Source organism: Miniopterus natalensis, chromosome 7, assembly GCF_054644295.1.
Source record: "Miniopterus natalensis isolate mMinNat1 chromosome 7, mMinNat1.hap1, whole genome shotgun sequence".
Taxonomy (NCBI): domain Eukaryota; kingdom Metazoa; phylum Chordata; class Mammalia; order Chiroptera; family Miniopteridae; genus Miniopterus; species Miniopterus natalensis.
Window position 1 is genome coordinate 2,169,756 of NC_142087.1, and position 14,077 is coordinate 2,183,832.

Sequence of the window (14,077 nt, forward strand, 5' to 3'; positions counted from 1 at the left end):
GAAAGGCCGCCCTGAATACACAGCTCTCGGTGGGCAGCCTCAGGCTCCCTGAAGGGAAGGAAGGGGAAGAGGGTCTCCTGCCAACTTCTCTCTCAAGGTCAAGTTTCACGCCACCCCAAAGCCTGGCTCCTGCTGACAGGGAGCTGACAGGGGTCATGGGGGGGGGGGGGGATGCATTCTGAGGAAGTACCAGGCATTTTCTGGGCCTCAGGGGGCATATGAGTCTGCCTGGGAAGTGGGGGCCAACCACCCCTTCCCACCTTGGCCAGAGAAAGGCCAGACTGAGGCCGATGGGGGTGGAGGGTGGGGGGTGGCTGGAGGGGTGGACAGGAGGGGGGCTCCTGCAATTATTGCAGTCAGGTGTCCAGGAACACCAGGAATTCCTGGGAACCTTGCAGGAGTTGGGAGAGACAGGGCAGAGGCTGTGCTGTGTTTAAGGACATTCCAGCACATTCCATGTCTGGAAAACTGCCTGTCACCCTTCTCTGTTTTTGCATAAAGTATCTATCCCTTAAAGTAGATCCAGGGACAGACAACCTAACATATGACAAAAAATGTCTTTTTTTTCTTTAGTAAATTATGCTAGGGATTCCTTCAATTCATATATATATGTGTGTGTGTATATATATATATATATATCTATTTTTTGCAAGTCACATCTGAGAGGTCAGCTTCTGCCCTTCCTCTGCCCACTTCCCCAACTGTGGGATGGCCTGCCTGGACGGTGCACTCAGGGTGGGGACCCTGTTCTCGCCGCCGTGGTCCTTTGAGAGACCCACATGTTTATTTCATGGAAGACGGAGTTGGTTACTTCAGGAAGCTCTTTGTGGAGAACATGGTAGGCACCTTCGTAAATCTGCAATTAGGAGAGACAGGAAATCAAGGCGACAGGAAGCTGCAGGTGCAGGGAGGGAGGCCACAGGTAGCAGCCAGAGTCCCCCAGACTCTCCCCATGCCCCCAGGACTCTTGTCTTTATGGTGCCAATGCCTTTTGATCAGATGATGGTTGAAATAACGTCTCAACACGGTTCCAGCGCTTCCTTTCTTAAATCAACACTCACCTTCCCTTTGTTCAGCTTCTCCCTCCAGCTGTGGGCCTGGCTGGTGCCTCCATCTCAAGGCCATAATTCCCATTTCCTGTCTTCACTCACTCCCCTTCCCCTCGGACCTCAGCGACCCCAGTCTACTGTCACTCCCACCGACCCACAGCAACTGTTCTTGGCATGGGCTCCAATGACCTTCAGTCTCCGTAGCCAGGGGACACTTGCTCTTACGTTATTTGCCTTCTTAGCATCATTCGGAAGCTGGTAACCTTCTAGAAATACTTTCCTCTTAGGGTTTCTTTCAATTCTTCCCTCAAATTTCCAATGGACTCTCTAATGGGTATCTCAAAATGGAACTCCCTATATCCCCTACCTCAGGGCAGGGGTCATAGTCTTCTCACTGGTGCAGGCCTAAGCTCGGGATTCATCTTTAATCACTTGATCACTACGGTCACGCTCTCTCCCAGTCCTGCCAGGCTGTCCCCTGCCTTCACTACCTCCACCTCACGCCAAGCTCCTCCCCTTGGCCTGGGTGGCACCACCATCTTCCCACCCAGTGTTCCTGCCTCCACTCTTGCCTCCACGTGGCAGCTGAGAGAGGCTTTGAGAACTGGAGTGGAAGCACGTTGCTGCCCAGCTCAGAGCGCTCTGGTGGCTTCACTGCACTAAGAGAGAGTCCGAGCTCCTCCTCTGCTGCCAGGTCCCCGTCACATGCCACCGTCCCCCTCTCGGGTCTCCTGGTGGCTTACATACGCCAATATTTCTGCCACTCAGGTCTTTGCAGCTGCCCTTGCCTTGGTCTGGAATGTACTTCCACCGCTCTGGTCACTGTCAGCACCTAGGCTTGCCCGCCCATCTGAAGTAGGTGCTTCACCCCTTCCCTGGCCTCTCTGTCCCCACTCTCTGCCTAATTTCCTTCAGGACACTGACCCTCTTCATCATTGTCATCCTGTCTGGCTGTTTGTTTGTAGCTCATCCACCAGGACAGACTGTGCGAGAGGGTGAAGACTTTTCCTGTCTTGTTCTCTGGGCCTGGCACAAAGTCAATGCCCAGTGAGTGAACACTTGGATTAAAGAAGAAATGAATGAATGAGCGCTCTACACGGCCTCCTCTCACGGGTCACCAAGGTTCCTTTCCGGCAAAGGCCGTGATCTGCGCGGTGCCTTCACCCAGACTGCAGAGTGTCCGCGGCACTGTACACTCTCCAGCATTTTAAGGGCCAGTTTTCCACTTTCTCCTTTTTGTTCATCCACGAGTCTACATCTGGTAGTTGGTGTGGGCCAGGGTCTGCAATCGTAATGGTGTGAGGGGAGCACTTGCCAGTTTGCAAAGGCGTGAGAGCCTCTGCCAGTGCAGCATGGAATGGACAGGGTCAGTGCGCTCGGGTCAGAGGGTGTGAGTTTGAATTCTGACCCTACCGCTCAGTAAGTGTGGGATCTGCAGCAAGTTGCTGTTCTCTTTATAACTTAGCAGGAAATGGCCCTGTTTTTTCCAGTGTCTGTTGCACAGGCTGTAATGGCACAGCTTGAGGACACATATCCATCCATTCATCAGTATACTGGGGCTGTGATCTGCCCAGTTGACCACAGATAGATGCCTTCAGGGTCAATGGTCACTTGACATGTATACAGTAGGTGCTTCGCCTCTCCCCATGCCCCCCTCCAGCTGGGGCTCTTCCCCCAGTTCAGTTAGACAAACAAAAACAGGGAAGTCTGGACCCTCCAAACCACATTTTCCATCTCTAAAGGCCCTCCAAGTTAGTTCATTGTGGTCTGTGTGTCTGACAGGCCATGTGGCTAAGACATAGGTCCCATCCCCTCTTGCAAATTTCCTTGTAGTCCAGACCCTGCCATGTCCCACTGCACTGCTACCCCCAGAGCCACTGGCAGTGTGGCTGGTCCCAAGCTGCTGCAGAAAACAAACCTGCAGAGAGGCTGGGCAGCCGCATGCCTTTGGACCTTGGACATGGAAAAGCGGGAGACATGCTCTTGGATACACTTCTTTGCCCAGTGCCCAGTTGTGGATTTTTTCCTTGACCAGGACATTTTCTGAGTGTTCTCTCCATGAACAAACAATTGGCTAATGGCTCGTGTTCTTGCTTAGAATTAACGACTGCCTTGCATTCCTGGTACTTATTTCTCAATGGGGCCAGGTTGGCCCCATCCCAAGATGCTTCTCTTGGGGGAAGCCTTGGGGGTTCTGGGCAGATGTGGCCAAAGGGATGCCACCTTTCCCACCCTGGGGAACTGAGGGGGTCAGGTGTTCACCTTGAGTGTCTTGTCCTGGCTTTTGGCGGACTCCATGAGCAAGTAGGCTCCTTTGCTGTCGCACAGGCGGTCAGCAGAGCCCTGGAGCAGCAGGAAGGGCAAGGTCAGCTTGGGGAGGGCCCGCTCCACCCTTGAGACAGCATTGAGCAACTGGATGCCAAAGCACACTTTCAGTCCTGCCCGGCAGATGAGTGGGTCCGTGTTATAAAGATCCACCTGAAGGCAAAAAAGAGAGGGTTCTATCAGTTCATGGCCTGCAGAGCTGATTCCATTCAGTCAACTCAGTCTGGGGTGCAGCTGCCAAGAGCCAGCAGTATGGCCAGCCCTTCCATGACCCAGACCTGCACTACTTTTTTTTTGTTAATATATTTTTATTGATTTCAGAGAAAGGAAGGGAGAGGGAGAGCAAGAGAGACTGAAACACCAATGATGAGAGAGTCATTGATCGGCTGCCTCCTGCACCCCCCAACGGGGACTGAGCCTGCAATCCAGGCACGCACCCTGGGGAATCAAACTGTGATCTCCCAGATCAAAGGTTGATGCTCAACTGCTGAGCCACACTGGCCAGGCCCTGCACTACTTTTGATGCCTCTCTTCACAGGCTTTGTTCTATGCATTCTGCAATCATACAAGTATTAAGGTATATATTTTTATATAGGCAGCATTGGATTGCTTAAGGATTATTTTACTCAGGAATAGCTCTGAAGATACTTTGGTATTAGTAGTTGTGTGGATTTTGCTTTCTCTAAGCCTCTCTTCCCTTACTTAGTGTCCATCTGGTAGAAGTGGGTGAGGGGCACATACAAAATGCAGGGGCAATGGGGGCGCTGGTGGAAGGTGTGGGGCTGGTTGGAGGAGCCCGAGGCACTTTGGCAGGGCACCACCCCATGGGTTTCCGGAGGAGCCATTCCAGGGCAGGTCTGCGCTGTGGTGGGCTCTAGTCTCCATGTTCTTTGGGCTGTAGAAGGCTGCCTGCCACCCTGACAGGGACGCCTGCTGCTTCTCCAGGGGACATTCCCAGAGGCTGGGTTCTCCCTCCTCAGTCATCAGATTGCCCAGGACCTAACTCTGACACTCTCCTTACTTATGGCTCAGAATCTGACTCAGCCTTTCACGGGGCCACCCTGACACCCTGTCCTTGTCCTCCCTGGCTTCAATTCTCCTCTACGGGAACACTGAGTTGCCTGCTCACTGTGGCTCCAGATGGGGCATGGCCCCCATGAAATCTGGGTAAGTTTCTATGGGTAGGTATGAGAACATATGGGTGAGACCATAACATCTCTTATCTCATTTCCTTCATCCCTGCCAGTGGGTTCTTGGCTGGTTGGAGAAGTGCCACATGGTGTCGGTATTGGGTAAGGGAGCAGAGGGGCTATGGGGACAAGGAACGCAGGGACAGCTGGAAGGAAACGTGCTTCCAGCTGCCCTGTGAGGCTGCCAGAGTGTCCGCTGTGTTCCAACCTGACTCTACAAGGGCGGGGGCCACACCTCTCTTCTGCTACCACCCCTACAGGCCTCAGCTCGAATTCTGGATCTATGCCAAGAGGGGACAGGCTATTCTGGGTCACTCCTGCCATCCCCGATTCCTCCCATGCTGGGGAGAGAGCAGGCAAAGCAGGCCTTTGTGGAAAGCCACATGAGACGGATTAGCCACTTCCTGCAGCTGAGTTGGCCTGAATCCTGCAGGCTCAGGCCATTTGTTTGGGGGCTGAGAGGACAAGAGACTGGCAGGGGTAGTGCACAGGCAGTGCATGGCCAGAGCAGTTGCCTGTCCAGAGGCTGCAAGGAGCCCTGTTTGGAAGGAGAGCCCTGGGCTTGGAGTGTGTGGAGAGCTGAGGCTAACGAGAGCAATGGCACCTGCAGCACCCCGACTGGACGCGTACCCAGCACAGTGCCCAGGCATCGCGTGCAAGATCTCACTCAGTGAAAAGAAAAAAGAGTAGCTAACACTTCTGAGCTCTTTCCTCCCATGCGAGCGCACCACATGTTTAACCTGATTAACCTTCAGAAGCACCCTGTCTGAGGGATGGCTCTCATTTATCTCTATTTTGCGGAGGAAAAATAGGGATAAATGCCTACTCTTCATTACTCAGTTCCTGTTCCCCCACAGAACCCTGAGTGTTTCATTTGGACACAAGCACCCAGAACAAAGACCGCATTCCCAGCCTCCCTTGCAGTGAGGTGTGGCCACATGGCCATGTCCTGGCCAACGGGAGAGGAGAGGCAGTGCTGTGTGCACCTCTTGCCAAGGCCGGTCTTATTTCCCCCCTCCCACCTACCAGGACACAAGCAGAGTAAGGAGGGAGCTGGGCCCCAGGGATGAGAGCCACACCCCAGAAACAAAGAGCAACAAGATGCACTGGAGCACGTGGGGCTGGTGACACTGAGAAGTCCCTGTGCAGAGAAACAAGCTTCTCCCCTGTTTAAGCCCCTGTTGGGGTCTGGGTCTCTGCAGGCTGGCAACTATTCAATGCTGCTGGACCCTGGTTGCAGGGGACGTGTCCTATGAGCACACAGGGCCAGAGCCCACAGGACCACTGCCTTCCTGAAATGGCCTGTCGTCTTTCCCTGCTGACCCAAGACATCCCGGCCACATGAGGCCCCTGGGGAGTCTGTTCTCGGGTCTAATTGCTCCGATGGCCCAAGTGGCTTCCCGCTCTTGGCTTCATTTCCCATGTCTTGATCACGTAGGCCCTGTTTACATAATGGCTGATTCCGGGCCTGGGGAAGGAGCTGCCAGATATGTCGGGGAAAGGGCAGGCCCCTGGTGTGAGCTAAGCTGGGACAAGGCGAGGGGCAGAGGGAAAGTGGGGTTTGGAGCAAAATGGAGGGCCATACCTCAGGGGGAAACTGAGGCTCAGATAGCCCAAACCCTCTGCTCAAGTAACCATTCTGGTCCAATTACAGCAGCTTTTGTTTTTTTAAGAGCTTAAGATCTAAAATCACCAAAAGTCCTATTTGTGACGTGAGAACGTATCCTGTCACCCCCAGGAAAGAGGCGGACAGGGCTATCCCTCCTAAACCAGACCAACGCCAAAGCACTGGTCATCAGAGCAAGCCCATTCAAAACCAAAGATGCAAACGTCAGTCCCAAAAGATGGCTTTGTGGATGATTCCATTTCTATGACATTCTTGAAATGACAAAATTAGAGAAATGTAGAATAGAAACGAGGTTGCCAGGGGTGGGTAGGAGGAAGTGGGTGTTCTACACAGGGGCTTGTGACGATAGGATGCTCTGTGGTTTGACTGTACCGGTATCAGCTTCCTGGCTGTGATGTTGTCTTAGAGTTTTGCAAGATGCCAGCATCAAGGAGAACTGGGTCCATGAGATTCCTCTCTCTTATTTCTCACAACTACATGTGAAATACTATTACATCAAAACATGTAACATATAACAAAGACCCAGTCTTTGGCACTGTCTCTCGCACCCCAATCCCCCTTTTTCTTTTTTATGCCAGCTGAGAATGTGTCAGCTAGGGACATGTCAGCTGGAGGCTGTGGGTCCAGGTCGAAGTGACCACATCTTTGCTTCAGATGACTGACCTGGGGGTGCTGCCACTGGCTGAGATTTGAAGGATTTTTCTTGGGAGGGAGACCAAAGGAGTGAGGAGCACCCAGCCCCGACAGTTCCCAGAGTGATCTGGGCAGAGCTCTTCTCTCCTAGACTCAGTTTGCTGATTTGCAAAATGGGAGTGATAGTGGAAATGCCTCAGAGGACTCTAGGGAGAGTCAATGAGATGATTCAGACACAGTGCCAAGCCCAGGGTCTGGCCCCATAGCGAGGTTGATGTCTGGGGTGCATCTGAATCTGACACCGGGCACAAGGGGAGCAAGGCCGCTCCACACTGAAGGCCTCTCTGCCTCAGAGACCTTGGGCCACATAACCTTAGATGAAGCCTTACTCCTTCAGGGCTCAGCTTTCCCACTGAGGGAATCTGGAAGGTTCCTCTCAGGTTTTAAGTTTCACAGGCTGTGAATATTTTCCCGGCCTCCTATGCGGATGGTAGCGCTCCTCCAGTGCCTTCACTGATTTCTGGGGCTCTGAGAGCTCTCAGCAAGGTTGAACTTGCCAGCCAGGAACATGCCAACTGGGGCTTCTGACTTTTGAACACTGTCTCTCTGTGGAGAAGAAAATTTGCCCTAAAGCACAGTAAATAGAGTTATAATCTACAGCTGGGAGTTTTCTTAAAGTTGCAAAATCTAGCACCACCCCTACAGTCAAATCCCTTGACCTATTTTTAAAAAATCTGTTCCGTGATGGAATGCAAAATTACATTTTTAATTAAAATTATATTTAAAATAACGAACACACTGAGCCCTTAATTCTGTACCAGGTGCTGTGTTGAGCACTTTACTTGCACTCGCATGTTGAATAAGGCTTCACAGGAACCCAGTCTAGGGACTATTGTTATTTTCACCATTTCATACTTGAGAAGAGAGGCTCAGAGAGGCTAGGTGACCCACTCAAGATTACACAGCAAGTAAGGGGAGGGGCTAGGATAAGAACCTAGGCAGTTGGAGTCCACCGACAGCATTCGTTACCACTGGCCATGCTGCGCTACGTATCTAGAGGAGAGAGAGTAAAGGCGTCCTGTGGACTCATAGGAGCTGTGGAGGTGACACTCCTCAGATAAGAAAGGGGTGGGTCCCTGGTGAGCACCAAAACATCTAGGCCTGACAGACAGTGAAATGACTCGGCGGGTCCCACAGGTTGCCACCCTTCACAGAAGGGGATGGGGCGTCCTACTCGACACAGACAGGGGTGCGCTCTTCTCACACGACATTGTTTACCATTCACCGAGAAATATAGCCCAGCAGGTCTAATCTCCTGCAGCTTCCCTTCAGGTACCTAGATGGATCTACAACTGGTTTTTCCTGACCCTCCTTCCCTCCAATACCCTCCCTTTTCCTATGGAAGCCTCACTCTTCCACCTGTGCTTTGGAGCCCATCCCAGGACTCCCATCTCCTTCCTCGGTTGTTTAGATCTTTCTTAATCCACCTATCTTATCACAGGGAAGTCAGATAGCCTCCTCTGGCATCGTGGAGAGAGCGCACAACAAATCTACCCAAGTGATCTCTGAAGTCTAGAAATCAGTAGGAACCTTACCATGAATGGACATGTCTTTGCAGAGACCTCTATCATTTCCTACCTGTTTTGAATGGCAATTTGTTGTGGAAAGATTTGGATGGTAGGTAGTCCTCTCCTAGGTACCGTGGCTTCCATTGGCCCTCTCAAGTGGCCGTTCCAGCCCCTTGCTCCTGAACTAATTAACACCTACTCCCTTTCTTTCTTAGGCCTTTTTGACCCCCAGGCTCTGATGGCTAGCAGCCCTTCTCCAGCCCTGCACTCACCCTTCAACTGGGTGTTTGTGTACCTGCCTGTCTCCACTGAAGTGTTGGCCCCTGGGGCAGGGCTCTGTCTGTCCTGCTTTTGCTGTGCCCTGCCATAGGAGGCCCTCAGTAAATACTGGCTGAATGAATGAATGAATGAATGAGCCAACCTTTCTCTAACCCAGCCCCAGAAGCAACACCTTTGGGCACTGGGAGCCTGGCACAGATCAGACGGCAGCTGGGAACCTTTGGACCTGGCTCACTGGCCAACAGCTGGCAAAGGGGCTGTTCACATTGCAATGATACCCATGGGCCTTAGAAGAAGAGGTCCCTCATTAGTTCATTCGACAAAGAATAATTAGGCATGAAAGAGGAAACCTCCCTGAAAGGTAAGCTCTTTGGAGCTGCTGGGTATTGTTTCCCCGTGGCTCACTGGGCTGTGTTCTCATGAATGTCAGGCTTGTGGAATATTCTAAATGAAATAATAATTTAGCATAGAAATTGGCTTGAATACAAAACATACTGAACACTGGAAACAGCCTTGCCTGCAGCGTGGCCAGTGCCTGCTCCACTCTTCACATGTCCCCTCCTCTTGGTTCTGACCAATTCTCCTCCCATCTGGCCACCCCTGCACACTGTGCTCAGATTCCCCCTGGGCATCCCTGCCCCTGGGAACCCTGCTGTGCTTCCCACACGATGCAGGGCTAAGTCCCTACTCTTCCTGTGACTTGCAAGGCTACATGTGATGGGGCTCCAGCCACCCCTCTGCCTCCGTCCTCAACACTCGGCCCCCCAGCCCTTGTACCCTCACATGGCTGTCCCCTCAGCCTTGGCTGCCCATAGAGTTTCTCCTCTCTGATGATACTTAGCTCAGCTGCCCCTTCCTCCGGGAAGCCCTTGCCTTCCCCAGGGACACTGTGTGAGCCATCCCCAGCTCCGCTCCTTTCACCTGCTCAGCTTCTGTACCTATAGACTGGCGGCTGCCCTGGTTCTTTCCAGTTTCCAGAATGCCCCCTTCCCACGCCCTAACTCCTGGCTGCCGGCAAATCCCAGTTTCCCGTCAAGGCACAGTTCAAGTGTTTCCTCCCATGACAGGTGCCCAGAAACCAGTAGTGAAACTGGTGCCTGTCTCCCCAGGGCTGCTGTAGCTTTGTGGACACCTCTTTAATAGCTATAATAACAACAGCTCCCATCTGCCCAGGGATGATGCTGTGCCAGGCTGCACCCTAGGCCCCCAAGAGAACTGAGGATCAGTGACACCGAGTGTGGTTTCCAAAGTCACACTGTGGCACAGACAGAGCTGGAGAGCTGTGTCCAGACTCGGGCCTTTCTGCCTCTGTCCTCTGTAAGGCGTTGATGAGCCTTTCTTCCCCTCTGACTGTGACCTCAGAAGACAGGGTGACTGATCAGGTGTCTCTGCCTCCATCTTGGGGCCTGGCCCAAAGTGGGTGCTCCAAGCAAGTTGAACTTGCTATGCTGCCTGCAGGGTGGCAAAGGGGAGAGAGGGCCCTGCCTCACTTGACAGAAAGTCTCCTTGGCTCCCTTGAGCAAAGCAAGATCCATTTACCAGGAGGCTCGAGCAGAAATTCCTGAGCCAGACAAGAACCATCAGAAATAAGGACAACGCAGCTTCATCTTTGGAGACAAAGAGGATTCATCAGGATTAGCTTAGAGATATGAACTGTCACTTACTCAAGGGCCCGTGAGCCACTGAATATTTCCTCCAAGAATTACTTTTTGCTATTAAAGCTTGAACTCCTGGACATCCAGGTAGGTCCCAGCCCTGGCTCATGTGGCTCAGTTGGGAACTGTCCCTTGCAACGGAAGGTTGCCGGTTCGATTCCTGGTCAGGGCATGTGCCTGGGTTGTGGGCTCAGTCCCCAGTAGGGGGCGTGCAGGAGGCAGCCGATCCATGTTTCGCTCTCAAATCAATGTTTCTCTCTCTCCCTCTCCCTTCCTCTCTCTCTCTAAAAATCAATTTTAAAAATATTTTTACAAAAAAGAACTCCCACAACTCAACAATAAAAAAAAAAAACCTGATTAAAAAATGGACAAAGTACTTGATAGCTATTTCTCCAAAGACGATATATAAATGGCCAACAAGCTTGTGAAAAGATACTCAGCAACAGTACTCATTAGGAAAATGCAAACCAAAATGATCAGGCAACCCGACTTCTGCGTAGAAACCCAAAGGAATTGAAAGCAGGGTCTCGAGGAGACATGTGCACAGCCATGTTCATAGAAGCATCATTCATAATAGCCACGAGGTGGGAGCACAACAGGTGTCCATGGATAGGCGGGATGGATACACAACATGTGGCCTAGCTATACAATGGAATATTATTCAGCCTGGCAAAGGAAGGAAGCTCGGACACATGCTACAACATGGATGAACCTAGAGGACCTTACGCTCAAAAGGTAAAGAGAACAAATACTGTATGGCTCCGCCTATACGAGGCACCTAGAATAGCTGAACTCACAGAAGCAGAAGGCAAAACGGTGACTGCCAGGACCTGGGGTGGGAGATGGGGAGTCCGTGTTTAATGGGCAGAGTTGTAGTTTGGGAAGACAGAAGTTCTGGAGATGAATGGGGGTGAGGGCGGCACAGCAGTGTGAACGTACTTAATGCCCCTGAACTGTACGCCTAAAAATGGGTAAAAAGATATATGTTCTGTATATCTTACCACAATACATTTTAAAAGATTTAAAATCTATATCCACAGTTACATTTTCATTTTTAATCGCAGATAAAGCAAGCATGACAGAGCACTCCTATCGGTGAATCTTGAGTGGACGGGTGTGTGTTGCAGGTACCTCCGCGGTGCCTTCCCTATAGATTTGGACAGCGCCGCAATTGAACTGGAAGACAAAGCTGGGGACTGCCTGCCTTTGGCCTCTCCTTTCCCCGCAGTCTCACTTTTCTCATTCTTTGGATTCCCTTTGCCAGGAGGAGCCATACATCCCTTGGGCAGGCCTGTGGCAGGAGACCCTGTGGTCAGAGGCCCGTTTGGGGCTTGTGTCTGGCTCGGCCCCTTTTTCAAGCCTTGGTAAGTCAGCGGCGTGGGATCTTCACGTAATTGGGGATTTAATCCCGTGGCATCTTTGAGAGAGCTTTGCCCAGGCTGTGTTCCCACGTGAACCCATCCCAGTGTGCAGCTTCCTTCCTCTCCAGCCGTGCGGAGGTACTTGGTGAGAAGCTCAGCTCGGCCTGCAGGGCAGGGAGAAGCCCATTCTGTTCGGGTCTGGCTGCCACTGGGACTACCCCTGACAGTCTCTCTAGAGAGTCACTGGCTTTTCTGTTGCTGTTAAAGCCACTGACTTCAGGAAGCTGTCTCTCGTGCTCAGAGCTGCTTCTCCCAGAATCTGCGGGAGGAGAGCTGGGAGCAGGAAACATCTGGGGTAAGGGGGTGAAAAGATCAACAGACTCCACTTTGCAGGGCACAAGACCAAGGCAGAGCCATTTGCCAGCTGTCCCCATATGGAGCTGTCCGAGAAACGTTCTAATGGCTTGTTGTTTTTAAGGCATTGGTGAATTATAGCTGCCACAAATGGACAAGTCTCCTGTGGGAAATATGAGATATTGAAACCAACAGTCAACAGTAAACATGCTTAGATGCTAGATCATAGAATCTAGAGATATAGGTACAGGCTTTAACTAATGTTTCAATTGCTTTGGTTGTCACGTAGTTTATAGTCAAAGATTAAGAAAGTATGGTAGCCACTTTCTGAAGGACTGCCTGTAAAGAGAGTTCTAGGAGAAGTGTTTAAAAGTATACTTTGCTTGAGATAATAGAAAAATATAGTTAGTTAAGCACAAAACAATATAGCTTAAACAATGGCAATAGTCACAAGATGTCTAGTTTCTGCCTTTTGTTTTAAAGATAAGGTCACTGACCCACAATTATGAGACATTTTGCAGAATCTTGGTTCTTCAACCCAGCACCCCTTGTCCTCACAATATAATTTTGTGTTGCTGATACACTATTTCTTTGTCAAGCAGGAGGAGATAACTCCAGGGCCACGAGGAGAATTTATGAGTTTGTTTTGCCGACAGAAAGAATGTCTCCAAGGTAGCTGCTACCAGCTGCTGCCGCCCAGAAGTCTGGCTGCACAAAATGTTATCTGTGACTAAAGAAACACAGACTTCTCTCTCAGTTCCCTGGAACACCCCTCACTGCTCCCTAGCTGCATAAAAACTCCCTACTTTTGCTTTTTGAGAGGGAGACAGATTTGAAAGATCTTGCTCTCCTGTCCTCTGGTTTTGGCCAAATCGAACAAACCTTTTTCTACCTCCAACCACCGGTGTCTCAATGTTTTGGCTCACAAGTGCATCAAGTACACAAACCTGAATTTGGGAGGTGATTTGGTTACAATATGATTGATGGAGGGTAGCTAAATAAAATCTGCTAACCAAACCAGGAGTACTGGAAAGTTAATAACCAGTTCTCGAGGGGACTGCTGTGGGAGGCTATGTCCTGAGGATGGAGGGGAAGCTGGGGCCTATTTTTAGCTGTGGTTATAATTAGTTAAAAGCTTCAGTGCGGCTGAGCTTTCCAAGACTTGGCAGGAGCCTTCAAGGGCTATGGGCAGAGACGGCCTACTGGCGTGGGGGTGGAAGACCTGCAGGGTGCAGGGGAGCAGGGGAACTAATCCTTGACGCTGACACATCTCAAGCACTGGGTGGGGTCTGGAGTGGCACCCACTTATAGAAATGAAATGAAGTGAAGTTGGCCACTCCTCACAGCTCTCACCATATGGCCTGTCAGTGTGATACAAACAAGCTAGAATACTCCTGGTGGGCATCCCAGAGTGTTTATAGAGAACAGAGACTTGGATCTAGAAGACAAAGTACCTCAGTATATAACCAGTGCATTGTCCCCAGTGGAAAAGGAACTCAGAATCACAGCCTCTCCTCTCTATTGGCTTCTACCCAGTTCACAGGCCACAGGATGGAGCTCCGAAAGAAAGCAATGAATTCTATTCATGAGTAACTGCATGGTTAGCACTGGTATGGTGTGAGGACAGGTAGAGACTCTGAGCAACTCCCCTTGTTACCCCCCACCCCACCCGCAACGCACACACACACACACACCACCACCACCCACATCCTTGGCCTGACAACTATTAAGAACATTCAAGGCTTTTCAAAGTGGGAGAGATTCATCACATTCTGAGGGTGGAATGATTAATATGTCAGTATTCCAGTGTTCTGACCAGGGACTCTAAATGTGCAGACAAACAAAAAAAAGGCCTGAGTAGCAACTTCTTTGTTCCCAGGATTTTAGTGCCAAGAGCACTTGGCTCAGAGCAGAGAGGTGTAGGCTCAAAGCCTTACTTAGTAGCTGTGTGACCTCGGGTAAGTGACTTGCCCTGTCTGGGCCCAAGCTTTCACAAATACAAATACTGCTAGTAAGACTGCCTTCTTGGAGCTGTG

At 51.0% G+C, this 14,077-nt stretch overlaps 1 protein-coding gene across 1 annotated transcript in view; it reads right to left on the reverse strand.

Moving 5' to 3' along the window:
• Positions 1-264: 264 nt before the first annotated feature.
• Positions 265-14,077, reverse strand: part of MGLL (monoglyceride lipase) — a 99,528-nt gene continuing 85,715 nt past the window's right edge. The window contains exons 7-8 of the mRNA XM_016197331.2: positions 3,312-3,527; positions 265-856 (exon numbers count right to left, since the gene is read on the reverse strand). Coding sequence (XP_016052817.1) covers positions 731-856; positions 3,312-3,527 — 342 coding nt within the window. The 3' untranslated portion in view covers positions 265-730. The remainder of the gene's footprint in view (positions 857-3,311; positions 3,528-14,077) is intronic.